The following is a 27992-nucleotide window of genomic DNA, read 5'->3' as shown; positions in this document are numbered from 1 at the left end:
TGCAGGGTGGGAAGGCCTTGAGGGGGACAGGGGGCTTCTTGCTGGGGGGAGGCTGAAGGGGAAGAGAGGGGCTGGGCGTGGGGAAGGCCTTGAGGGGGACAGGGGGCTTCTTATTGGGGGGAGGATGAAGGGGAAGACAGGGGCTGCAGGGTGGGAAGGCCTTGAGGAGGACAGGGGGCTTCTTATGGGGGGAGGATGAAGGGGAAGAGAGGGGCTGGGGGTAAGGAAGGCCTTGAGGGGGACAGGGGGCATCTTGCTGGGGGGAGGAGGATGGGGAAGAGAGGGGCTGGGGGTGAGGAAGGCCGTGAGGGGGACAGGGGGCTTCTTATGGGGGGGAAGATGATGGGGAAGAGAGGGGCTGGGGAAGGCCTTGAGGGGGACAGGGGGCTTCTTGCTGGGGGGAGGATGAAGGGGAAGAGAGGGGCTGGGCGTGGGGAAGGCCTTGAGGGGGACAGGGGGCTTCTTGCTGGGGGGAGGATGAAGGGGAAGAGAGGGGCTGGGCGTGGGGAAGGCCTTGAGGGGGACAGGGGGCTTCTTGCTGGGGGGAGGATGAAGGGGAAGAAAGGGACTGCGGGTGGGAAGGCCTTGAGGGGGACAGGGGGCTTCTTGCTGGGGGGAGGATGAAGGGGAAAACAGGGGCTGCGGGGTGGGAAGGCCTTGAGGGGGACAGGGGGCTTCTTGCTGGGGGGAGGATGAAGGGGAAGAGAGGGGCTGGGCGTGGGGAAGGCCTTGAGGGGGACAGGGGGCTTCTTGCTGGGGGGAGGATGAAGGGGAAGAAAGGGACTGCGGGTGGGAAGGCCTTGAGGGGGACAGGGGGCTTCTTGCTGGGGGGAGGATGATGGGGAAGAAAGGGACTGCGGGTGGGAAGGCCTTGAGGGGGACAGGGGGCTTCTTGCTGGGGGGAGGATGATGGGGAAGAAAGGGACTGCGGGTGGGAAGGCCTTGAGGGGGACAGGGGGCTTCTTGCTGGGGGGAGGATGATGGGGAAGAAAGGGACTGCGGGTGGGAAGGCCTTGAGGGGGACAGGGGGCTTCTTGCTGGGGGGAGGATGAAGGGGAAGACAGGGGCTGCAGGGTGGGAAGGCCTTGAGGGGAACAGGGGGCTTCTTGCTGGGGGGAGGATGAAGGGGAAGACAGGAGCTGCAGGGTGGGAAGGCCTTGAGGGGGACAGGGGGCTTCTTGCTGGGGGGAGGCTGAAGGGGAAGAGAGGGGCTGGGCGTGGGGAAGGCCTTGAGGGGGACAGGGGGCTTCTTATTGGGGGGAGGATGAAGGGGAAGACAGGGGCTGCAGGGTGGGAAGGCCTTGAGGAGGACAGGGGGCTTCTTATGGGGGGAGGATGAAGGGGAAGAGAGGGGCTGGGGGTAAGGAAGGCCTTGAGGGGGACAGGGGGCTTCTTGCTGGGGGGAGGAGGATGGGGAAGAGAGGGGCTGGGGGTGAGGAAGGCCTTGAGGGGGACAGGGGGCTTCTTATGGGGGGGAAGATGATGGGGAAGAGAGGGGCTGGGGAAGGCCTTGAGGGGGACAGGGGGCTTCTTGCTTGGGGGAGGATGAAGGGGAAGAGAGGGGCTGGGCGTGGGGAAGGCCTTGAGGGGGACAGGGGGCTTCTTGCTGGGGGGAGGATGAAGGGGAAGAAAGGGACTGCGGGTGGGAAGGCCTTGAGGGGGACAGGGGGCTTCTTGCTGGGGGGAGGATGATGGGGAAGAAAGGGACTGCGGGTGGGAAGGCCTTGAGGGGGACAGGGGGCTTCTTGCTGGGGGGGAAGATGATGGGGAAGAAAGGGACTGCGGGTGGGAAGGCCTTGAGGGGGACAGGGGGCTTCTTGCTGGGGGGAGGATGATGGGAAAGAAAGGGACTGCGGGTGGGAAGGCCTTGAGGGGGACAGGGGGCTTCTTGCTGCGGGGAGGATGAAGGGGAAGACAGGGGCTGCAGGGTGGGAAGGCCTTGAGGGGGACAGGGGGCTTCTTGCTGGGGGGAGGATGAAGGGGAAGACAGGAGCTGCAGGGTGGGAAGGCCTTGAGGGGGACAGGGGGCTTCTTGCTGGGGGGAGGCTGAAGGGGAAGAGAGGGGCTGGGCGTGGGGAAGGCCTTGAGGGGGACAGGGGGCTTCTTATTGGGGGGAGGATGAAGGGGAAGACAGGGGCTGCAGGGTGGGAAGGCCTTGAGGAGGACAGGGGGCTTCTTATGGGGGGAGGATGAAGGGGAAGAGAGGGGCTGGGGGTAAGGAAGGCCTTGAGGGGGACAGGGGGCTTCTTGCTGGGGGGAGGAGGATGGGGAAGAGAGGGGCTGGGGGTGAGGAAGGCCTTGAGGGGGACAGGGGGCTTCTTATGGGGGGGAAGATGATGGGGAAGAGAGGGGCTGGGGCTGGGGAAGGCCTTGAGGGGGACAGGGGGCTTCTTGCTGGGGGGAGGATGAAGGGGAAGAGAGGGGCTGGGCGTGGGGAAGGCCTTGAGGGGGACAGGGGGCTTCTTGCTGGGGGGAGGATGAAGGGGAAGAAAGGGACTGCGGGTGGGAAGGCCTTGAGGGGGACAGGGGGCTTCTTGCTGGGGGGAGGATGATGGGGAAGAAAGGGACTGCGGGTGGGAAGGCCTTGAGGGGGACAGGGGGCTTCTTGCTGGAGGGAGGATGAAGGGGAAGACAGGGGCTGCAGGGTGGGAAGGCCTTGAGGGGGACAGGGGGCTTCTTGCTGGGGGGAGGATGAAGGGGAAGAAAGGGGGTGCGGGTGGGAAGGCCTTGAGGGGGACAGGGGGCTTCTTGCTGGGGGGAGGATGAAGGGGAAGAAAGGGGGTGCGGGTGGGAAGGCCTTGAGGGGGACAGGGGGCTTCTTGCTGGGGGGAGGATGATGGGGAAGAAAGGGACTGCGGGTGGGAAGGCCTTGAGGGGGACAGGGGGCTTCTTGCTGGGGGGAGGATGAAGGGGAAGAGAGGGGCTGGGCGTGGGGAAGGCCTTGAGGGGGACAGGGGGCTTCTTGCTGGGGGGAGGATGAAGGGGAAGAGAGGGGCTGGGGGTGAGGAAGGCCTTGAGGGGGACAGGGGGCTTCTTGCTGGGGGGAGGATGAAGGGGAAGAGAGGGGCTGGGGGTGGGGAAGGCCTTGAGGGGGACAGGGGGCTTCTTGCTGGGGGGAGGATGAAGGGGAAGAGAGGGGCTGGGGGTGGGGAAGGCCTTGAGGGGGACAGGGGGCTTCTTGCTGGGGGGAGGATGAAGGGGAAGAGAGGGGCTGGGGGTGGGGAAGGCCTTGAGGGGGACAGGGGGCTTCTTGCTGGGGGGAGGCTGATGGGAAAGAGAGGGGCTGGGGGTGAGGACGGCCTTGAGGGGGACAAGGGGCTTCTTACTGGGGGGAGGATGATGGGGAAGACAGGGGCTGCAGGGTGGGAAGGCCTTGAGGGGGACAGGGGGCTTCTTGCTGGGGGGAGGATGAAGGGGAAGAGAGGGGCTGGGCGTGGGGAAGGCCTTGAGGGGGACAGGGGGCTGCTTCCTGGGGGGAGGCTGATGGGAAAGAGAGGGGCTGCAGGTTGGGAAGGCCTTGAGGGGGACAGGGGGCTTCTTACTGGGGGGAGGATGAAGGGGAAGAGAGGGGCTGCAGGTTGGGAAGGCCTTGAGGGGGACAGGGGGCTTCTTACTGGGGGGAGGATGATGGGGAAGAGAGGGGCTGCAGGTTGGGAAGGCCTTGAGGGGGACAGGGGGCTTCTTACTGGGGGGAGGATGAAGGGGAAGAGAGGGGCCGAGGCGTGGGGAAGGCCTTGAGGGGGGCTTCTTACTGGGGGGAGGATGATGGGGAAGACAGGGGCTGCAGGGTGGGAAGGCCTTGAGGGGGACAGGGGGCTTCTTACTGGGGGCAGGATTAAGGGGAAGAGAGGGGCTGCAGGGTGGTAAGGCCTTGAGGGGGACAGGGGGCTTCTTCCTGGGGGGAGGATGAAGGGGAAGAGAGGGGGTGGGGAAGGCCTTGAGGGGGACAGGGGGCTTCTTGCTGGGGGGAGGATGAAGGGGAAGACAGGGGCTGGGGGTGGGAAGGCCTTGAGGGGGACAAGGGGCTTCTTATTGGGGGTGAGGATGAAGGGGAAGAAAGGGGCTGATGAAGGCTGGGGCAAAAGGGGCTTCTTATTGGGGGGAGGATGAGGAAGAGAGGGGCTGGGGGGTGAGGAAGGCTGGGGCAAAAGAGGCTTCTTATTGGGGGTTGATGAGGATGGGGAGGATGGGGAAGAGAGGGGCTGGGGAGGTGGGGAAGGCCTTGAGGGGGACAAGGGGCTTCTTATTGGGGGGGAAGATGATGGGGAAGAGAGGGGCTGGAGGGTGGGGAAGGCCTTGAGGGGGACAAGGGGCTTCTTATTGGGGGGGAGGATGATGGGGAAGAGAGGGGCTGCACGGTGGGAAGGCCTTGAGGGGGACAAGGGGTTTCTTATTGGGGGGGGAGGATGATGGGGAAGAGAGGGGCTGCGGGGTGGGAAGGCCTTGAGGGGACAAGGGCCTTCTTACTGGGGGGAGGATAATGGGGAAGAGAGGGGCTGGAGGGTGGGGAAGGCCTTGAGGGGGACAAGGGGCTTCTTATTGGGGGGGAGGATGATGGGGAAGAGAGGGGCTGCACGGTGGGAAGGCCTTGAGGGGGACAAGGGGTTTCTTATTGGGGGGGGAGGATGATGGGGAAGAGAGGGGCTGGGGGTGGGGAAGGCCTTGAGGGGGACAGGGGGCTTCTTCCTGGGGGGAGGCTGATGGGAAAGAGAGGGGCTGGGGAGGTGGGGAAGGCCTTGAGGGGGACAAGGGGTTTCTTATTGGGGGGGAGGATGATGGGGAAGAGAGGGGCTGCAGGGTGGGAAGGCCTTGAGGGGGACAAGGGGCTTCTTATTGGGATGGAGGATGGGGATGTTGGGGGCATGGCTGGGAAAAAGGGGGACTGTGTGTGGTTGGGTTGGATGAGGGATACCTGCTGGGGGGGAATGCCGGGGGAAAGGGGGCTTGTTATTGGGGTGGGGTGTGGATGTGGGGGTGATGATGATGGAGGTCATGGGGGTAGGGAAGATTGGGGCTATGTGTGTTGGGGAGATGAGGGATGCCTAATGGGGGTGGGGAACGCTGGGGCAAAAGGAGTTTTTTATTTGGGGGTGGGTTCTGATGAAGTTGATATTGATAGAGGTTTTCAAGATTCTGCATGGGATAGAGAAAGGTAGAGAAAGAAGTTCTTTTCTCCCTTTCTCAGAATAAGAAACCTCGTGGGTACTCCATTAAATTACTGAGCAGTCAGGTTAGAATGGATATAAGGAAGTCCTTCTTCACCCAAAGGGTGATTAACATGTGGAATTCACTGCCACAGGAGGTGGTGGCAGCTACAAGCATAGATAGCTTCAAGCGGGGATTGGTTCAACATCTGGAGCAGAGGTCCATCAGTGGCTCTTAGCCACATCGTATTGCTGGAACTCTGTGTCTGGGGCAAGTGATGCTCTGTATTCTTGGTGCTTGGAGGGGCAACAGTGGGAGGGCTTCTAGCCAATCCTTCAAGAACTTACAGGGCTCTTCGTGCAGGGCCTACTGGAAGCTCCAGGAGGATTGGCTACATCAGGGGGGTGTGGCCTAATAGGCAAAGGCGGTCCTGCTAGAATTCCTTACAGGGCTCTTCGTACAGGGCCTACTGGAAGCTCCAGGAGGATTGGCTACATCAGGGGGTGTGGCCTAATATGCAAAGGAGGTCCTGCTAGAATCCCTTACAGGGCTCTTCGTGCAGGGCCTACTGGAAGCTCCAGGAGGATTGGCTACATCAGGGGGTGTGGCCTAATATGCAAAGGAGTTCCTGCTAAAAAAAAATCCCTGGTGGACTATAAAGGAAATAAATAAAATAAAAGGACAGGATGGAGATTGTCCAGTAGGCTAACTCTGTGTGGCCCGAAACCAACCCGATCGGTTACTGCAGCAAATTAACCTGTTTCACTTTGCAGTTCAAGAGTTTGCTGAATTCAGAATCTCCATCCGTATCACTGGAGCTGCCTATAGACTGAGTGTAGAGGAGCAGTGGTGAAAGTAAAGGTCTTGCAAGACCGCTTGCTTGAAGAAATAGAACATAAGAGAAGCTATGTTGGATCAGGCCAATGGCCCATCCAGTTCAACACACAGTGGCCAATATATGTTTGTGTGTGTATAAACCGCACCCCCCCATATAGATAGATAGATAGATAGATAGATAGATAGATAGATAGATAGATAGATAGATAGATAGATAGATAGATAGATAGATAGATAGATAGATAGATAGATATAGATATAGATATATATACACACACACACACACACACTGTGGCTAATAGCCACTGATGGACCTCTGCTCCATATTTTTATCCAATCCCCTCTTAAAGCTGGCTGTGCTTGTAGCCGCCGCCACCTCCTGTGGCAGTGAATTCCACATGTCAATCACCCTTTGGGGGAAGAAGTATGGTACTTCCTTTTATCCGTTTTAACCCGACTGCTCAGCAATTTCATCGAATGCCCATGAGATCTTGTATTGTGAGAAAGGGAGAAAAGGACTTCTTTCTTTACTTTCTCCATCCCATGCATAATCTTGTAAACCTCTATCAATTAGGCTGCAAGTTGGAGGGAGAACCCCTTACTGTCGTGTAACTGTGCTCAGGGGTGGTGCAATAAGTGTCCAGAACTTTCCAGTGGACAGCGTTGGGAGTTACTGGACCAGCAGCATTGCTTCTCCATAACACAGAAAGTCGATGCCCCTGTTTGGTCGACAGACTCTTCAACAGTCACAATCTGCACAGTAATAAAGACAATACTACTATTTTGTCTTGTTTAGAATGCCTGAAGGAACGCCCTTCTTTTGTCCTTATATTAAACAAACAAATCATGCTTTAATGCTGTGTCAGATGGAAGCCCGTTGCGTTTGGTTTTAAGACAGTTAGGAGCATAGGTTTTAACAACTTGACATTTCCAGAAGACTGATTTTCAATACGTTTTTAAACAGCTTTGTATACTGTTGGGTCCGTGTAAGAAACTCAGGAGAGGAAGAAACGATGCATCTTTGTGTGAGTTAGGTCCAAATTCACCCTGGAAGCCAAGCTCCACCCTTCTGTTACAAAGGAGTTGCCACTTACAGATTATAACACCCAGCACAAAGGGGAATAACTTGCATACCGAGAGATCCTTAAAGCCAGAGAACAGAGCTCTGAGACAGATTCAGAAGTGAAAACGGGAGGCTGGAATCCGGCACAACAATCAGGAAATAGTTTTGCTGAGTGAAATATCAAAACCCGCTTAGGCCACCGGAAAGACAGCAAGCGCACATGAATTCCCAAACTACTGCAGGGATCCCCAGCCCTTTTGAGCTGGCAGGCACGTTTGCAATTCCGACACCCCACGGTGGGTGCTGCCGCAAGATGGCTACCGCAGAAGGCGAGGTCAGCCACAAAATGGCTTCTGCAACTTAACCTTCAGTAACACAGCTGCTGCCAAAGCAGTGTTTTTAAAAGATTGCCCAAGCAATCCAATCTCCAATGCCAAAGCAAAAGCTGCCCACTTTCTAGAAAAGAAGGAGACTGCAGATTTATACCCCGCCCTTCTCTCTGAATCAGAGTCTCAGAGCGGTTTACAATCTCCTTTATCTCCTTCCACAACAGACACCCTGTGAGCAGTGTTCCTTTTAAGCTCAGTTAGTGTGAGCTAGCTCACAGTTTTTTAGCCGTTGGCTCATGCATTTTTTGTCTTAGCTCAGGAAAAATGGCCCCAGAACAAACTCATTTATGCCGTGGCTCACAGCTGTAATGCCAGTAGCTCACAAAGTAGAATCTTTGCTCACAAGATCCCACGGCTTAGAGGGAGCATTGCCTGTGAAGGACGTGGACCTGAGAGAGGTCTGACGGAAGCTGCCCTTTCAAGGACAACCTCTGCGAGAGTTATGGCTGACCCAAGGCCATGCTAGCAGGTGCAAGTGGAGGAGTGGGGAATCAAACCCGGTTCTCCCAGATAAGAGTCCACACACTTAACCACTACACCAAACTGGCATGACACAAAACACTTGCCAGGAGCCATGACATTTGTGGGCGCTATGTTGTATGTGGTGGTCAAAATTATTCCCATTTAAATGATTAACGTCTTGGGAAACATGTTGATACGTCTGCGGTGTACGTGAGAATTATCATCTGATGCTGCGGTTTCTCTTGGCCAAGGGGTTGAGCCGGTTCAGCGGAGGTTGAACAGTTATGACAACATCTGTCATTCCGTTGCCCTTTGAAATACAGCGATTGCAAATCCTTGTATCGGGAGGGGAGCGAGCGGCAAAAGCAGAAATGGAGCTGGTCTTCAAGTGAGATGAAGCGAACGCTCATTGCAGTTTTGTTTCCAAATATCAGGTTTGTGCTGGCCGTGGGCAGTGCCGTCTTCGATGCCATGTTTAATGGCGGCATGGCGACGACGTCTACGGAGATAGAGCTGCCGGACGTGGAACCAGCTGCCTTCTTAGCGTTGCTGAAGTAAGCCTCCCTCTTTCATAGAGCTGGTGTCTTTCTAGCTCTGTGTGATCCCTGGACTAGTTTTCCAATCCAGTGCGCTTTCCTCTTTTTCTCTCGCCCTCCTGTCTTTTGTACTGATCAGCATCACTGTGAAGTTACCTTCAGGAGGAGCCTGGAGTGAGACGCGAACTGAGCTTTGCATCTGTGAATGCGTGGCATAGAGCAGGGGTGTCAAACTTTCAGGCCAGGGGCCGAATCAGGCCCCCCGGGGGGCTCCTATCGGGCCCCTGAGCAACTGGCTGTCGTCTGCTTCCTTCTCCCTCTCTCTAGCTTCCTTCTGCATCACAGCTCGCTTTGCCAGGCTTGCTCAATCGCACAGGAGCTACAGAAAAAAACCTCTGTTTTCTCAATTGGCTGAGCCTCCTCGGGGAAGACGCGGGGAAGGTATAGCTTGCTTTGCCAGACTCTCTTATTGCACAGGAGCTACAAAGCAAAACCTCTATTTTCTCTATTGGCTGATGCTCCTCCCTTAGGGAGGCAGGAGAGGAGGCAGAGTTTGCTTTGCAAGGCGCTCTTAATCGCACAGCAGAGCTACTGAGCCAAGCCTCTCTTCTTTTGGCTGAGGCACCCTTTCTCCTGGTCCCCTGGGGAGGGAGGGAAAGAGCCGGAGCTTCCTTTGCCCAGTTCTCCGGATCCCATGGGAGAGATACAAAGAAAGCACCTTTAAGACCAACAAGTGCTAATGTTTTAAGCATGTTTTTTTTAAAAAAAATAATAATAATTGTGTTTGTCTGTGTCCTTTATAAAGTTTATATTTCTGCTACCTAATCTTAAATAGGTACACACATGGCCCGGCCAGACATGGCCTGGCTTGACAAGGTCTCATTAATGTCAGATCCAACACAAATAACACCAGTGTTCCTGCTAAGCTGATGAACAAAGCAGGAGTCAAGTTGCTCCTTTAAGACCAGCCAATTTTTTTATTGAGAATGTAAGCTTTCGTGCACTCTCTAAGCCACTTCATCAGAGGAAGATCCCCTCGTCTGATGAAGTGTGCTTAGAGAGCACATGAAAGCTTACGTTCTTGGTTGGTCTTTAAGGTGCGACTGGACTCCTGCCTTGTTCAACTGCTTCAGACCAACACGGCTGCCCTCTTGGATCTACCCTCTAAGCTGAGTTAGCATGAGCCAGCTCACAGATTTTTAGCCTACAGCTCACAGACTTTTGTCTTAGCTCAGGAAGGATGACCCCAGAGCGCACTGATTTATGTAGTAGCTCACAACTTTTAGTGCCGGTAACTCACAGCTTTAATGCCAACAGCTCACAAAGTAGAATTTTTGCTCGCAGGACTCTGCAGCTTGGAGGGAACATTGTAATCGACACCCCTGGCATAGAGGAAAGGTGGGGACGTTGGAAGTTTTGTTTCCCGGAGAAGAGCGGTATGGAAAGCACGAGTGTTTTTGAGGCCTTGGACAACTCTGGAAGACTGGAATGAAATCTGTACCTGTAAATGGTGGATGGAGAGTTCTGGTGCCAAAGGAGGAAGGCTCTCTCAGCCTCACCTGCCTCACAGGGTGTCTGTTGTGGAGGAGGAAGGGAAAGGAGGTTGTAGGCCACTCTGAGACTCTGTCCTTGAAAGGGCAGCTGCTGTGAGAGCCCGCTCCAGCCCCACCCACCTCATAGGGTGTCTGTTGTGGGTGAGGAAGGGAAAGGGAATTGTAGGCCGCTCGGAGACTCTGTCCTTGAAAGGGCAGCTTCTGGGATAGCTCTCTCAGCCCCACCCGCCTCACAGGGTGTCTGTTGTGGGGGAAGAAGGGAAAGGGGATTGTAGGCCTCTGTGAGAGTCTGTCCTTGAAAGGACAGCTTCTGGAAGAGCTCTCTCAGCCCCACCCGCCTCACAGGGTGTCTGTTGTGGGGGAGGAAGGGAAAGGAGATTGTAGGCTGCTCTGTGACTCTGTCCTTGAAAGGGGAGCTTCTGGGAGAGCTCTCTCAGCCCCACCTGCCTCACAGGGTGTCTGTTGTGGGGGAGGAAGGGAAAGGGGATTGTAGGCCTCTGTGAGACTCTGTCCTTGAAAGGGCAGCTTCTGGGATAGCTCTCTCAGCCCCACCCGCCTCACAGGGTGTCTGTTGTGGGGGAAGAAGGGAAAGGGGATTGTAGGCCTCTGTGAGACTCTGTCCTTGAAAGGACAGCTTCTGGAAGAGCTCTCTCAGGCCCACCCGCCTCACAGGGTGTCTGTTGAGGGGGAGGAAAGGAAAGGAGATTGTAGGCTGCTTTAAGCCTCTCTTCTTGAAAGGACAGCTTCTGGGAGAGCTCTCTCAGCCCTACCCGCCTCACAGGGTGTATGTTATGAGGGAGGAAAGGAAAGGAGATTGTAGGCTGCTCTGAGCCTCTGTCCTTGAAAGGGCAGCTTCTGGGAGAGCGCTCTCAGTCCCACCCACCTCACAGGGTGTCTGTTGTGGGGAAGGAAGGGAAAGGAGATTGAAGGCTGCTCTGAGACTCTGTCCTTGAAAAGGCAGCTTCTGGGAGAGCTCTCTCAGCCCCACCCGCCTCACAGGGTGTCTGTTGTGGGGGAGGAAGGGAAAGGAGATTGTAGGCCACTCTGAGACTCTGGGATTCAGCGTATAGGGCGGGATATAAATCCAAAATCTTCCTCTTCTTCATCTGCAGGTTTCTTTATTCGGATGAGGTTCAGATCGGGCCAGAGACTGTGATGACAACTCTTTACACCGCGAAAAAGTACGCTGTCCCTGCCCTCGAGGCTCACTGTGTGGAATTCCTAAAGAAAAACCTGCGAGCGGACAACGCCTTCATGCTTTTGACCCAGGTATGTTTGCGGTCGTTCTCCTGTTCAGAAGTGTCGGTGGGGGCGGGGGGGCAGGTAGCCTTCCCCTTTCCTCTTCCCCTCTCTGCAGGATGCTCTATGACTGGTTCTAGGACGAGCTGTCCTCTTAGCAATACTCTTGACTTTCCTTGACATGACGCTGACGTGGTTATTCCTGGGGCTCGAAGGTGGGAGGACATTGGGATGGGCAACAGGCAGAGTGCTGCGCAGTGGAAGAAGTAGAGCAGGGGTGTCAAACATGCAGCCCAGGGGCTGAATCAGGCCCCTAGAGGGCTCCTGTCAGGCCTCTGAACAACTGGCTGTCATCTGCTTCCTTCTGCATCACAGCTTGCTTTGCCAGGCTGACTCACTTTCACAGACTGGGGCAGTGATGCTTTGGATTCTGGTGCTTGGGAGAGGGGGCATAGTGGAAGGGCTTCTAGCCCCACTGTTTGACCTCTTGATGGCTCGGGGGGGGGGGGGGGTTGGCCACTGTGTGACACAGAGTGTTGGACTGGATGGGCCATTGGCCTGATTCAACATGGCTTCTCTTATGTTCTTATGTCTGGGGCAGTGATGCTCTGTAGTCTTGGTGCTTGGCGGGGGGCAACAGTGTGAGGACTTTTAGTGTTCTGGCTGCACAGTTGGACCTGCTGATGGCACCTGGGTTTTTTGGCCACTGTGTGATACAGAGTGTTGGACTGGATGGGAAACTGGCCTGATCCAAAATAGCTTCTCTTATGTTCTTATCTGTTTTCTCCATTAGGCCTTGGAGAGGAGGGTGGGGTGGAGGCGGAGGGAGAGGTTGCTTTGCCAAGCTCTCTCAATTGCACAGCAGAGCTACTGAGCCAAGCCTCTCTTCCTTCTTTTGGCTGAGGCTCCTCCCCCATCAGATACTTTAAGCATTAGCACTCATTGGAATTAAAGGTGCTTTCTTTGTATTTCTCCCATGGGATCCAGGGAAGTGGGCAAAGGAAGCTCTGGCCCTTTCATTCCTTCGCCAGGGGACCAGGAGGAGAAGCAGCCTCAGCCAACAGAAGGAAGAGAGGCTTGGTGCAGTAGCTCTCTGCTGTGTGATTGAGCGAGCCTGGCAAAGCAAGCTATTCCTCCCGAAGGGAGGAGCCTCAGCCAATGGAGAAAATAGAGGCTTTGCTCTGTAGCTCCTGTGCGACTCAGCAAGCCTTCCAAAGCAAGCTGTGATGCAGAAGGAAGCAAGAGAGAGGGAGAAGGAAGCGGACGACAGCCAGTTGCTTGGGGGCCTGATTGGAGCCCTCTGAGGGCCTAGATTCATCCCCAAGCTGCATGTTTGACACCCCTGAGGGGCTTTGCCCGTCAAAAGTCGTTTTAGCAAGAGCCATCTTGCTTGTCATGTTCTTCAGTCAATAAATCTTTCTTATAAGAGACGGCGTGTTGAATGTAGGAGCCTTGCAGTGCTTGACAAAAGGCAGGGGCGCAGAGAACACGCCCGAGAGGCAGGTCTTTAGCGGTGGGCCGGATGTAACGTGGAAGGAGTTGCTCATTCATATTCCTGTGCGATTTCTTTCAGTAGAACTCTCCTTCTGCAGCGATGGGAGGGGACAACATGAAGCTCATGAGATCAGTGAAGAACTTGGGGGGCTGTCCCCAGAAACACCCTCCCCCCCCCCCCTTTGATTCTGCATATCTCATTTTTAGGCCAGACTCTTTGATGAGCCCCAGCTGGCGAGCCTTTGCCTGGAGAACATCGACAAGAACACGTCCGACGCCATAAACGCCGAAGGGTTCACAGATATCGACCTGGGTAGGTCTCTCCTTATTGACGGCTCGGTTACCACCATCTCATCTGCCACTTTCCTGTGGCCCAGTTGAGTTCTGGCTGCCCGGCTGCTGGAGTTAAGCGGGGCATCGGAATTCTGCGCAAGCACGGCTAATGCAGAATTGGGTGCCAACATGGCTTTCCAAAGAACCTTGGTTTTCGCTGAAACTTCAGATGGCGAGCAAGCAGTGCGCGGGCGTCGATGCTCATGTGTGCCACTCCCCAGCTCCAAAACCTGTGCGTAGGTTTGTTAATGCACACAAACGATAATTTATTTATTTATTTATTTATATTAAGATTTATACCCCGCCCTTCTCACCTAAGTGTCTCAGGGCGGCTTACAACATGATAAATTAGACAACTTCAGATTGAAACATTTAAAATACAATTAAACTATAGGTTAATAAAAACATGATAAAATAGGATAATTAAAACCGGCGGCCTATAAATACATTTTGTTCCATCCAGGATGTTTTCATTGTCAGTTAATGTCATAGGCCTGCCGGAAGAGGACTGTTTTACAGGCCCTGCGGAATTGCCCTAGATCCCGCAGGGCCCGCACCTCTTCCGGCAGCTGGTTCCACCAGTAAGGTGCCGTTGTTGAGAAGGCCCGGTCCCTGGTGGCCCGGGGACTACCAACAGGTTTTGTGAGCCTGAGCGTAGTACTCTCTGGGGAACGTGTGGGGAGAGACGGTCCCTAAGGTAGGCAGGTCCTAGGCCATATAGGGCTTTAAAGGTGATGACCAACACCTTGTACCGGACTCGGAACATTACTGGCAGCCAGTGCAGACTCTGGAGCCCCGGCCGAATGTGCTCCCATCTAGGGAGCCCTAATAATAGCCGGGCAGCAGCGTTCTGCACCAACTGCAGCTTCCGGGTCCGGCACAAGGGTAGCCCCATGTAGAGGGCATTACAGTAGTCCAGCCTCGAGGTGACCGTAGCATGGATCACTGTTGCCAGGTCGTCACGTTCCAGGAAGGGGGCCAACTGCCTCGCCCGCCTAAGATGAAAAAACGCGGACTTGGCAGTGGCTGCTATCTGAGCCTCCATCGTCAACGAAGGCTCCAACAGCACCCCTAGGCTCTTGACCCTGCCCGACGCTGTTAGCGAAGCGCCGTCAAAAGCTGGCAGGGGGATTTCCCTTCCCGGGCCGCAGCGACCCAAGCAAAGGACCTCTGTCTTCGCCGGGTTCAGCTTCAGCCCGCTCAGCCTAAGCCACCTAGCCACTGCCTGTAACGCCCGGTCCAAGTTTTCTGGGGCGCAGGCGGGTCGGCCGTCCATAAGCAGATAGAGCTGGGTGTCATCAGCATATTGATGGCAACCCAACCCATACCCCCGGGCCATCTGGGCAAGGGGGCGCATATAGATGTTAAATAACATCGGGGAGAGGACCGCCCCTTGAGGCACCCCGCAGTCAAGCGTGTGTCTCCGGGACAGTTCCTCCCCAATCGCCACCCTTTGTCCCCGACCGTCAAGGAAAGAGGAAAGCCATTGCAAGGCCAACCCCTGAATCCCTGCGTCGGCAAGGCGGCACGCCAGAAGCCGATGGTCGACCATGTCGAACGCTGCCGACAGGTCCAACAGCATCAGCACCGCCGAGCCGCCTTGATCCAGATGTCGCCGAAGGTCATCCACCAGAGCGACCAGCACCGTCTCCGTCCCGTGGCCCGGGCGGAAGCCAGACTGGTAGGGGTCAAGGACAGAAGCATCCTCCAGGAAACTCTGTAGCTGCAACGCCACTGCCCTCTCTATAAGTTTGCCCAAAAAGGGCAAATTCGATACCGGCCGATAGTGTGCCAATTCGGTCGGATCTAACGTTGTTTTCTTCAAGAGGGGACGGACCACCGCCTCTTTGAGCGCTGATGGAAAATGTCCCTCCAGTAGGGATCTATTTATGATATCCCGTATAGGATATCTTAGCTCCCTCTGGCAGGTCTTAATAAGCCAGGAGGGGCATGGGTCCAATTTACAAGTTGTTGGGCGTGCAGATAGGAGGATCCTGTCAACTTCTTCCAGGCTGAGGGCGCCGAAGCTGTCCAAAACACAATCCGAAGACAGGCACGGAGCCTCAGGTTCACTAACTGTGTCCAATATGGCAGGGAAGTCGGAACGGAGCGATGCGATTTTATCCGCAAAATAATCCGCAAAAGCCTCACAGCCAATTTCCAATTCATTAATATTTGGTCTGCCCTGTGGCAGCGTTGTAAGGGTCCGAATTATATTGAACAGTTGTGCCGGGCGCGAAGTTGCGGACGCAATCTCTGCCGCAAAGTAAGTTTTCTTTGCGGCCTTGACTGCCATCTCATAGGACTTCATAACCTCTCTATAAGATGTTCGAGTCGCTTCGTCTCGGGTACGCCGCCATTGCCTCTCTAGCCGTCTGAGTCCTCGTTTCAGCCGCCGCAACCCCTGGTTATACCAAGGTGTCGGCCTTGAACGAGGGCGCAGAGGACGCCTAGGCGCGATCTCGTCGATGGCCCCGGTAAGCCTATTATTCCAAGACTCCACCAGGTCATCGAGGGAATCGCCAGGGGGCCAGGGATCCCGCAGAGCCGTCAGGAACCGTTCCGGGTCCATCAGGCTCCGCGGGCGAGCTAAAATAAGCTCGCCGCCCAAACGCGTGAGCTGGAGGCTAAAGCACCGTGACCCAGCTCACACGAACTTAGCTTAGAGGGAACACTGCATACAAAATAAGTGCTAGAGAGCGTTCAGTGGTGTAGCCCTGGTTGAGGACAAACCAGACAATATTGTGCTTCCATTCCCTGTTGGTCATAAGAAGAGTCAGTGGTCTTATCTAGTCCAGCATCCTGTCTCACAGCGGCCAACCAGTTCTTCTGGAGGGCCACCAACAGGCCAAGTCCTCTCCTGATAAGAACATAAGAAGAGCCCTGCTGGATCAGACCAGAGGGTGATCTCGTCCAGCATCCTGTTTCACACAATGGCCAACCAGTTCCTCTTAAGGGCCAACCACAGGGCGTAGAGTCTGAGGCCTACATAAGAGCCCTGCTGGATCAGACCAGTGAAGGTTCATCTAGTCCAGCATCCTGTCTCACACAGAGGCCAACCGGTTCCTCTGAAGGGCCAACCACAGGGTGTAGAGTCTGAGGCCTTCATAAGAACATAAGAGCCCTGCTGGATCAGACCAGTGAAGGTCCATCTAGTCCAGCATCGTGTCTCATACAGAGGCCAACCGGTTCCTCTGAAGGGCCAACCACAGGGCGTAGAGTCTGAGGCCTTCATAAGAACATAAGAGCCCTGCTGGATCAGACCAGTGAAGGTCCATCTAGTCCAGCATCCTGTCTCACACAGAGGCCAACCGGTTCCTCTGAAGGGCCAACCACAGGGCGTAGAGTCTGAGGCCTTCATAAGAACATAAGAGCCCTGCTGGATCAGACCAGTGAAGGTCCATCTAGTCCAGCATCCTGTCTCACACAGAGGCCAACCGGTTCCTCTGAAGGGCCAACCACAGGGCGTAGAGTCTGAGGCCTTCATAAGAACATGAGCCCTGCTGGATCAGACCAGTGGTCCATCTAGTCCAGCATCCTGTCTCACACAGAGGCCAACCGGTTCCTCTGCGGCCTTCCCTGATAAGAACATAAGAAGAGCTCTGCTGGATCAGACCAGTGATTGCTCATTGCCCAACATCCTGTTTCACACAGTGGCTGACCTGGTCCTCTGGACGGCCAACAACAGGGCATAGAGGTCGAGGCCTTCATAAGAACATCAGAAGAGCCCTGCTGGATCGGATCAGTGGTCTATCTAGTCCAGCATCCTGTCTCACAGAAGCCAACCGGTTCCTCTGAAGGACCAACCACAGGGCAAAGAGGCTGAGGCCTTCCCTGATAAGAACATGAGAAGAGCACTGCTGGATCAGACCAGTGGTTGATCTTCTCCAGCATCCAGTCTCACACAGTGGTCAGCCAGTTCCTCTGGAGGGCCAACCACAGGGCACAGAGGCTGAGGCCTTCCCCTGATGTTGCCTCCCGGCTCTGGGATTCAGAGGTTGACTAAACACGGAGGTTCCCTTTAGCCAGCATGGCTAGTGGCCACCAGTACGCCTCTCCTCCATAATTCTGCAGATCAGAATTAGGCCCGCAGGACCAACGAAGCTGCTTGTGCACTTCTCCCTGGGGTTCTGTCGCGGGGGGCAGGAAGGATAACGCATCCTTTCCTTATCTTCCTTTACCCAGAGAAACTGGACATTAACAGAGTAGGGGTCTCTGCAGACTGGTCCCCGTCGCTACCTTTCTCCAGCGTCTCCCCCCCCCCCGCCCCGAACTGGGGGCATGCATGCGAGGAGGTGGGACCAGCCAGCGCCTCTGCGCAGTGCTTGCAATAGCCGGTTTGCTACTTGCCCGAGGAATTCAACTTTAGGAACGGACCTGCAGTGCAACTCCCCTGCAGAAGCGATTCTGCTCCTGTGCTTTCGGCAGGGCCCCGAATCAAACCCGGTTCTCCCAGACCTGCACACTTAACCACGACAGGAAACTAATAAAAATGAAATGCCCAATTGTGTCATCCAGAAACCATCGCACGCACCCACACACCCCGCTCCATGGCAAAATTGTCTTCCACAAAACTGGTCCTCGGTGCCAAAAAGGTTGGGGACTGCTGCTGTACGGCTTTTCTTTCCAGTATGAGAAACCAGATGTTGTGCCAGTGGTGCAAACGGCATTGCATTTCTGGGCAGAGCTATAGGAAAGCCAGCAGATGAGTCTCTGAGAGCCACTAAAGCGGTGCTTTCATCGCCCCGCTCAGCCTCTGCAGAAGATGCGCCCCTTTCCTAAGTTGTGTTGTTGCAAGGAAGTCCTCAGGCTAACGCTGCCGCCGTCCTCTTCCGGCAGACACACTGATCGCTGTGCTGGAGCGGGACACCTTGGGCATCCGGGAGGTGCGCCTCTTCAACGCGGTGGTCCGGTGGTCGGAGGCCGAGTGCCAACGCCAGCAGCTCCAGGTGATTCCGGAGAACAAGCGCAAGGCCTTGGGCAAGGCCCTGTCGCTCATCCGCTTCCCCCTGATGACGATCGAGGAGTTCGCCGCAGGTAACCGGAGCAGGGTTTTTAAAATGAATCAGTCTGGCTACTCTAAGCACAAGTGTCAAACATGCAGTTCGGGGGCCGAATCAGGCCCCCGGAGGGCTCCTATCAGCCCCCCGAGCAACTGGCTGTCGTCTGCTTCTTTCTCCCTCCCTCTCGCTTCCTTCTGCATCACAGCTTGCTTTGCCAGCCTTGCTCAATTGCACAGGAGCAACAGAGCAAAACCTCTATTTTCTCCATTGGCTGAGGCTCCTCCCTTGGGAAGGAAGGGGGGGGATAGCTTGTTTTGGCAGACTCTCAATTGCACAGCAGAGCAGAGGTAGCCACCACTACCACCTGTGGCAGTGAATTCCACATAATCACCCTTTTGGTGAAGAAGTACTTCCTTTTATCCATTTTAATCTGATTGCTCAGCAGTTTTATTGAATGCCCACGAGGTCTTGTATTGCGACAAAGGGAGAAAAGCACTTCTTTCTCTACTTTCTCCATCCCATGCAGAATCTTGTAAACCTCTATCATGTCACCCCGCAGTCGACGTTTCTCCAAGCTAAAGAGCCCCAAGCGTTTCTTTCTTCATAACCTTTCTTCATAGGGAAAGTGTTCCAAACCTATAATCATTCGAGTTGGCCTTTTCTGGACTTTAATGCTATATCCTTTTTGAGGTGCGGTGACCAGAATTGTACACAGTATTCCAAATGAGACCGCACCATCGATTTATACAGGGGCATTATGATACTGGCTGATTTGTTTTCAGTTCCCTTCCTAATAATTCCCAGCATGGCGTTGGCCTTTTTTATTGTAATCGCACACTGTCTTGACATTTTCAGTGAGTTATCTACCACGACCCCAAGATCTCTCTCTTGGTCAGTCTCTGCCAGTTCACACCCCATCAACTTGTATTTGTAGCTGGGATTCTTGGCCCCAATGTGCATTACTTTGCACTTGGCCACATTGAACCTCATCTGCCACGTTGACACCCACTCACCCAGCCTCAACAGATCCCTTTGGAGTGCCTCACAATCCTCTCTGGTTCTCACCACCCTGAACAATTTAGTGTCATCTGCAAACTTGGCCACTTCACTGCTTACTCCCAACTCCAAATCATTAATGAACAAGTTAAAGAGCATGGGACCCAGCACTGAGCCCTGCGGCACCCTACTGCTTACTGTCCTCCATTGTGAAGACTGCCCATTTATACTCACTCTCTGCTTCCTATTAATTAGCCAATTTTTGATCCACAAGAGGACCTGTCCTTTTACTCCATGACTCTTGAGCTTACTAAGGAGCCTTTGATGAGGAACTTTCTGGAAGTCAAGGTAAACAACATCTTTTGGGTCCCCTTTGTCCACATGTTTGTTCACCCCCTCAAAGAACTGTAACAGGTTAGTGAGGCAAGATCTTCCCTTACAGAACCCATGCTGAGTTCCTCAATAACATGTGATCATCAGTGTGCCTACTCATTCTGTCGATAATGGTTTCTACCAACTTTCCCGGTATTGAAGTCAGACTGACTGGCCTGTAATTTCCCGGATCTACTCTGAAAGCTTTTTTAAAGATGGGGGTGACATTTGCTACCTTCCAGTCCTCAGGAACGGAAGGACTGGATCCACAAATTCAACTTTGAGTTCTTTCAGAACTCTTGGATGTATGCCATCCGGACGTGGTGACTTATTAGTTTTTAATTCATCTATCAGTTGTAGGACCTCCTCTTTCTTCACCTCAGTCTGACTCAGGTCTTTCAACACCCCTTCCAAAATTAGTGGCTCTGGAGCGGGCAAACACTTCTCATCTTCCACAGTGAAGAGTCAAGCCTCTCTTCCTTCTATTGGCTGAGGCTCCTCTCCCACGCAGTCCCCTGTGGAAGGAAGGAAGGAAAGAGCCAGAGCTTCCTTTGCCCAGTTCCTCATATCCCATGTCAGAAATACAAAGAAAGCATCTTTAAAACCAAGCGCTAATGTTTTAAGCTTTTTAAAAATATATATTTCATTGTGTTTGTGTCCTTTATAAAGTTTATATTTCTGCTACCAAATCTTAAATAGGTACGCACATGACCCGGCCCAACATGGCTCGGCCCAACAAGGTCTCATTCATGTCAGATCCGGCCCACATAACAAATGAGTTCGACACCCCTGCTCTAAGGGCTACATGTCAGCGGCTCCTGGATCTCAGGGCCAGGAGCTCTGCCAGGCAGCCTGTGAGAAACGAGTCCATTGGCTCCTCTTGGAGCGGCTGGAGGAGAGAGAGAGGCCAGGGATGTTTTCTGCCGATTTCTCTGTCCGTCCGTCATGTGGCTTAGGGTGAATAACGCTTGGGGCTCTTCAGCTTGGAGAAACGTCGACTGCGGGGTGACATGAGAGAGGTTGACAAGAGTATGCATGGGATGGAGGAAGTAGAGGAAGAAGTACTTTTCTCCCTTTCTCACAATACAAGAACTCGTTGGCATTCGATGAAATTGCTGAGCAGACAGGTTAAAACGGATAAAAGGAGGTACTTTTTCACCCAAAGGGTGATTAACACATGGAATTCACTGCCACAGGAGGTGGTGGCGGCTACAAGCATCTCCAGCTTCAAGAGGGGATTGGATAAAAATATAGAGCAGAGGTCCATCAGTGGGTATTAGCCACAGTGTGTGTCTGTGTGTATGTGTGTGCATATATATATAAATTTTTTGGCCACTATGTGACACAGAGTGTCAGACTGGAGGGGCCACTGGCCTGATCCAACATGGCTTCTCTTATGTGACACAGAGTGTTTATTTATTTATTTATTTATATTAAGATTTATACCCCGCCCTTCTCACCTAGGTGTCTCAGGGCGGCTTACAACACAATAATTAAAACAATTTCAGTTTAAACAATTAAACAATTAAAATACCATTAAACCATAATTTAGTAAAAACAAGATAGAGTAAAAACCGGCGGCCTATAGATACATTTTTTCATCCAGGATATTTTGCATTGTCAGTTAATATCATAGGCCTGCCGGAAGAGGACTGGATGGGCCATTGGCCTGATCCAACAGGGCTTCCCTTATGTTCTTTTGTGACACAGAGTGTTGGACTGGATGGGCCATTGGCCTGATCCAGCATGGCCTCTCTTATGTTCTTATGTGACACAGAGTGTTGGACTGGATGGGCCATTGGCCTGATCCAACATGGCCTCTGTTATGTTCTTATGTGACACAAAGTGTTGGACTGGAGGGGCCATTGGCCTGGTCCAACATGGCCTCTCTTATGTTCTTATGTAACACAGAGAGTTGGACTGGAGGGGCCACTGGCCTGATCCAACATGGCTTCTCTTATGTTCTTATGTGACACAGAGTGTTGGACTGGAGGGGCCACTGGCCTCATCCAACATGGCTTCTCTTATGTTCTTATGTGACACAGAGAGTTGGACTGGAGGGGCCATTAGCCTGATCCAACGTGGCTTCTCTTATGTTCTTACGTGACACAGAGAGTTGGACTGGAGGGACCACTGGCCTGATCCAACAGGGCTTCTCTTCTGTTCTTACATGACACAGAGTGTTGGACTGGAGGAGCCATTGGCCTGATCCAACAGGGCTTCTCTTCTGTTCTTATGTGACACAGAGTGTTGGACTGGAGGCGCCATTGGCCTGGTCCAACAGGGCTTCTCTTCTGTTCTTATGTGACACAGAGAGTTGGACTGGAGGGGCCATTGGCCTGATCCAACATGGCTTCTCTTATGTTCTTATGTGACACAGAGTGTTGGACTGGAGGGGCCACTGGCCTCATCCAACATGGCTTCTCTTATGTTCTTATGTGACACAGAGTGTTGGACTGGAGGGGCCACTGGCCTCATCCAACGTGGCTTCTCTTATGTTCTTATGTGACACAGAGAGTTGGACTGCAGGGACCACTGGCCTGATCCAACAGGGCTTCTCTTCTGTTCTTACGTGACACAGAGTGTTGGACTGGAGGGGCCATTGGCCTGATCCAACAGGGCTTCTCTTCTGTTCTTACGTGACACAGAGTGTTGGACTGGAGGCGCCATTGGCCTGGTCCAACAGGGCTTCTCTTCTGTTCTTATGTGACACAGAGAGTTGGACTGGAGGGGCCATTGGCCTGATCCAACAGGGCTTCTCTTCTGTTCTTATGTGACACAGAGTGTTGGACTGGAGGGGCCATTGGCCTGATCCAACATGGCCTCTCTTCTGTTCTTATGTGACACAGAGTGTTGGACTGGAGGGGCCATTGGCCTGATCCAACAGGGCCTCTCTTCTTTTCTTATGTGACACAGAGAGTTGGACTGGAGGGGCCATTGGCCTGATCCAACAGGGCTTCTCTTCTGTTCTTATGTGACACAGAGAGTTGCACTGGAGGGGCCACTGGCCTGATCCAACAGGGCTTCTCTTCTGTTCTTATGTGACACAGAGTGTTGGACTGGAGGGGCCATTGGCCTGATCCAGTAGGGCTTCTCTTCTGTTCTTATGTGACACAGAGAGTTGGACTGGAGGGGCCATTGGCCTGATCCAACATGGCTTCTCTTATGTTCTTATGTGACACAGAGTGTTGGACTGGATGGGCCATTGGCCTGATCCAACAGGGCTTCTCTTCTGTTCTTATGTGACACAGAGTGTTGGACTGGAGGGGCCATTGGCCTGATCCAACAGGGCTTCTCTTCTGTTCTTATGTGACACAGAGAGTTGGACTGGAGGGGCCATTGGCCTGATCCAACATGGCTTCTCTTATGTTCTTATGTGACACAGAGTGTTGGACTGGAGGGGCCACTGCCCTCATCCAACATGGCTTCTCTTATGTTCTTATGTGACACAGAGTGTTGGACTGGAGGGGCCACTGGCCTCATCCAATATGGCTTCTCTTATGTTCTTATGTGACACAGAGAGTTGGACTGGAGGGGCCATTGGCCTGATCCAACGTGGCTTCTCTTATGTTCTTACGTGACACAGAGTGTTGGACTGGAGAGGCCATTGGCCTGATCCAACATGGCCTCTCTTCTGTTCTTATGTGACACAGAGTGTTGGACTGGAGGGGCCATTGGCCTGATCCAACAGGGCTTCTCTTCTTTTCTTATGTGACACAGAGAGTTGGACTGAAGGGGCCATTGGCCTGATCCAACAGGGCTTCTCTTCTGTTCTTATGTGACACAGAGAGTTGGACTGGAGGGGCCATTGGCCTGATCCAACAGGGCTTCTCTTCTGTTCTTATGTGACACAGAGTGTTGGACTGGAGGGGCCATTGGCCTGATCCAGTAGGGCTTCTCTTCTGTTCTTATGTGACACAGAGAGTTGGACTGGAGGGGCCATTGGCCTGATCCAACATGGCTTCTCTTATGTTCTTATGTGACACAGAGTGTTGGACTGGATGGGCCATTGGCCTGATCCAACAAGGCTTCTCTTCTGTTCTTATGTGACACAGAGAGTTGGACTGGAGGGGCCATTGGCCTGATCCAACAGGGCTTCTCTTCTGTTCTTATGTGACACAGAGTGTTGGACTGGAGGGGCTGTTGGCCTGATCCAACAGGGCTTCTCTTCTGTTCTTATGTGACACAGAGTGTTGGACTGGAGGGGCCATTGGCCTGATCCAACAGGGCTTCTCTTCTGTTCTTATGTGACACAGAGTGTTGGACTGGAGGGGCCATTGGCCTGATCCAACAGGGCTTCTCTTCTGTTCTTATGTGACACAGAGAGTTGGACTGGAGGGGCCATTGGCCTGATCCAACAGGGCTTCTCTTCTGTTCTTATGTGACACAGAGTGTTGGACTGGAGGGGCTGTTGGCCAGATCCAACAGGGCTTCTCTTCTGTTCTTATGTGACACAGAGTGTTGGACTGGAGGGGCCATTGGCCTGATCCAACAGGGCTTCTCTTCTGTTCTTATGTGACACAGAGTGTTGGACTGGAGGGGCCATTGGCCTGATCCAACAGGGCTTCTCTTCTGTTCTTATGTGACACAGAGTGTTGGACTGGAGGGGCTGTTGGCCTGATCCAACAGGGCTTCTCTTCTGTTCTTATGTGACACAGAGAGTTGGACTGGAGGGGCCATTGGCCTGATCCAACATGGCTTCTCTTATGTTCTTATGTGACACAGAGTGTTGGACTGGATGGGCCACTGGCCTGATCCAACATGGCTTCTCTTATGTTCTTATGTGACACAGAGCGTTGGACTGGAGGGGCCATTGGCCTGATCCAACAGGGCTCCTCTACTGTTCTTAATATGAGCCGTGCAAGCAGCAGCTGCCTCCAGCAAGAGGGCAGGGACAGGGCCGGCCTTAGGCTGTCTGGTCCCCTAGGCAAGGCTGACATCTGGTGTCTCCCCCCCCCCCCCGGCACTGATAACATCACCAAGTCGCACGGAGGCACCCAGTTTGGCACCCCCAGAAGGCCAGTGTCCTAGGCATTCCCCTAGTTTGCTTCGTGCAGGGATATTTTTTAAAAAATCGGGCGAAAGCGGAAAAGCCGTTCCTTCAGTTGGCCAAACGATACACTGAAGCAGCCATGGGGACTGGTTAGAAGCAGAGTTGGAAGGGACGTCTAGGGTCATCTAGTCTGACGCCCTTGCCTAGGGTGATACAAGCCTCGGCTTGCTGATCTACATTTTGAAACAAACCATTTATTATCCGTATAGATAGATCCAAGCGGGCGGCCGTGTTGGTCTGAAGCAGTAGAAGAAAGCAGCAGTCAAGCGGCACCTTTGAGACCAACCAATTTTCATTCAGAACGTAAGCTTTCGGGTGCTCTCTAAGCACACTTCATCAGACGAGGGGATCAGGTATTGTGGTCTGATGAAGTGTGCTTAGAGAGCACACGAAAGCTTACGTTCTGCTTAAAAATTGGTTGTTCTTAAAACAATGACTCCTAATTTTTTATCCATATTATTGACAGAAAAGCACTACACACGAGATGCCAGATATTGACAACACTGGCAAAATTACAATAGAAGGTTGATGTTACAGCAATGGATGGCCTGGGTCACTCTCCATTTCATTCGCCTTCTTCAGGCTGCAGTACACTAGGGAAAGCCTTGAATTCAATAATGGAATGCCCAGTATTTCCTTGGGTCAGCCATAGCTCTCACAGAAGTTGTCCTTGAAAGGGCAGCTTCTGGGAGAGCTCTCGCAGCCCCACCCATCTCACAGGGTTTCTGTTGTGGGGGGGGGAAGGGAGAGGAGATTGTAGGCCGCTCTGAGAGTCTGTCCTTGAAAGGGCAGCTTCTGGGAGAGCCCTCTCAGCCCCACCCACCTCACAGGGTGTCTGTTGTGGGGGAGGAAGGGAAAGGAGATTGTAGGCCGCTCTGAGACTCTGTCCTTGAAAGGGCAGCTGCTGGGAGAGCTCTCAGCCTCACCCACCTCACTGGGTGACTGTTGTGGGGGAGGAAGGGAAGGAGATTGTAGGCCGCTCTGAGACTCTGTCCTTGAAAGGGCAGCTGCTGGGAGAGCTCTCTTAATCCCACCCACCTCACAGGGTGTCTGTTGTCGGGGGAGAAGATATAGGAGATCGTAAGCCGCTCTGAGTCTCTGATTCAGAGGGACGGGCAGGGTATAAATCTGCAGTCTTCTTCCTTCAAATTTATGCTTAGACACCCTCCAGCTTTCACAATTGTTGCATAGACAGTTGCAGTTGGAGCCTCAGAGATCCGCAGTCTTCCATTAGGGGCTCCCCTTGGTCAGATTCAAAATGTCTCTGTGCTGAGCTCACTTGCAGCCGTCCAACCGCAGCTGGCTATACAACAATTGTAATGGCTGGAGAGTGCCTCAATATAAATCTGAAGGAAATCCTGGGCATTCCATTATTGCATTCAAGACTTTCCCTAGCGTACTGCAGCCTGAAGTAGGCGCATGAAATGGAGAGCGACCTAGGCCATCCATGTGCTGCCGCTGTTGCGGTAACATCCACCCTCTATTGCAATTTTGCCAGTGTTGTTAAACTCTGGCATCCAGTCGGTAGTGTTTTCCTGTCAATAATATTGATACTAAATTTTGTTTCAAAATATAGAGTAGCAAGCCAAGACTTGGATCAACAGTTGTTACTTTTATACCGGGTTTCCCCCCCCCCCTTTTGTTACCATATCACTTTTCTGTATAGCCGTCTCTTTCTGCAAAACAAATGAGTTTGGCAGCCAGTTGTGGCTTTGACCTGTTAAGAGTGGTTCTGCTGGTATTTGGGGCGGGGGGGGGGGGCGTTTCATGCTGTAAGAAGTTGAGCGCATGGCTTTTGTTCGCTGGTGTCGAAATACTGTTTACTGTTGGCAGCTCCCATCTGGGTTTCAGAAAAGAAGCTTCTGGCAATTTGTTTTGTCTTTTCCAACAAACTTTCAGCATCTTAACGAATTACAGGCTTTGGCAATAGCTATTCTGCTTGGGGCCCATTGCAAGGTCCTTCACTTACCAGGGCCAGGGAGGTTTGTCCCTTGGAAGCGAGCTGTCTTTCACAGAATCATAAGAGTTGGAAGGGACCTCCAGGGTCATCTAGTCCAAACCCCTGCACAATGGAGGAAACTCACAAATCCCCCCCCCCCTAAATTCACAGGATCCTCATTGCTGTCAGATGGCCATCTAGCCTCTGTTTCAAAACCTCCAAGGAAGGAGAGCCCACCACCTCCCCAGGAAGCCTGTTCGCTGAGGAACCGCTCTAACGGTCAGGAAGTTCTTCCTAATGTTGAGCAGGAAACTCTTTTAATTTAATTTCAACCCATTGGTTCTGGTCCTACCTTCTGGGGCCACAGAAAACAATTCCACACCATCCTCCATCGGACAGCCCTTCAAGTACTTGAAGATGGTGATCCTATCACCTCTCAGCCGCCTCCTCTCCAGGCTAAACATCCCCAGCTCCTTCAACCTTTCCTCATAGGACTTGGTCTCCAGACCCCTCACCATCTTTGTCGCCCTCCTCTGGACCCGTTCCAGGTTCTTAAAATGTGGTGCCCAAATGTGGTGCCCAAAACTGAACACAAGACTCTAGGTGAGGTCTTACCAGAGCAGAATAAAGCGATACCATCACTTCATGTGATTGGGACACTAGGCTTCTGTTGATACAGCCTGAAATTGCATTCGCCTTTTTAGCCACCGCATCACACTGAGAGGGCTCTCACAGCAGCGGCCCTTTCAAGGGACAACCTCTGCCAGGGCTATGGCTGACCCAAGGCCATTCCAGCAGGTGCGAGTGGTGGAGTGGGGAATCAAACCCAGTTCTCCCAGATAAGAGCCCGCGCACTTAACCACTACACCAAACTGGCCCAGCAAATGAGTTCCTGCTGGGCTTTTTCTGGCAAAAAAAATCCTGACAGAAAGGAAAGGCTTGTCTTTCTCATCTCTTCTTCCCACGCCCTCGATTGAACACAAAAGTACAGTGAACAAGCCATCACAAATGTTTCTCGCAACTTACTGTCCATATGAAACGGAAACTCTGGAATGATTCGTAATACACATCTTCTGAAGGTAGTCCAACGGTCCAATTAGGCAAACTGTTTCGGGTATTAAAATCCTTCTTCTTAGGAGGGCTTATATCTTTATGCAAAATTCAATTGGTCCGGTAGTGCCAGAATAGATCACAGTAGTCTTCTGTATTGATCCAGGCTTTTTCTAGTGTCTGCATATTTTCTGCGGAACGCCGCTGTTAATTACCTTCCATATCAGCATTAAACGCTTCTGGGATTTGGGGTGGCTTATGCACTGTATTTTTGTATTCACTATGTATAATAATGACATATTTTGTCATATATGAGGCTTTTTAAATATATTTTGATAGGTTTCTTTATACTACAGAGAGTAGTGATGTATTTTTTTTCAAGCTTTCTTTCCTCCGTGGGCTCGATATCATACCTTTTTGATAGCCTGCCCTGTAACTTTGCAACAAAAGCCATTTTGTCTTCATTGGTCTCTGTGTGTGTTTGGGGGGGGGGGGGGAGTTTGACTCAGCCTTCCATCTTTCCAAGGT

The 27992-nt window shown here is 53.1% G+C and overlaps 1 protein-coding gene across 1 annotated transcript in view; it reads left to right on the top strand.

The window, feature by feature from the left end:
- BTBD2 (BTB domain containing 2) overlaps nucleotides 1–27992 on the top strand; it is a 48802-nt gene that overhangs the window by 2936 nt on the left and 17874 nt on the right. The window contains exons 2-5 of the mRNA XM_060232773.1: nucleotides 8331–8450; nucleotides 11098–11254; nucleotides 12926–13031; nucleotides 17891–18088. Coding sequence (XP_060088756.1) covers nucleotides 8368–8450; nucleotides 11098–11254; nucleotides 12926–13031; nucleotides 17891–18088 — 544 coding nt within the window. The 5' untranslated portion in view covers nucleotides 8331–8367. The remainder of the gene's footprint in view (nucleotides 1–8330; nucleotides 8451–11097; nucleotides 11255–12925; nucleotides 13032–17890; nucleotides 18089–27992) is intronic.

The sequence above is a fragment of the Heteronotia binoei genome, chromosome 2 (assembly GCF_032191835.1).
Source record: "Heteronotia binoei isolate CCM8104 ecotype False Entrance Well chromosome 2, APGP_CSIRO_Hbin_v1, whole genome shotgun sequence".
Taxonomy (NCBI): Eukaryota; Metazoa; Chordata; class Lepidosauria; order Squamata; family Gekkonidae; genus Heteronotia; species Heteronotia binoei.
This window is presented reverse-complemented; position numbering and strand designations above follow the sequence as displayed.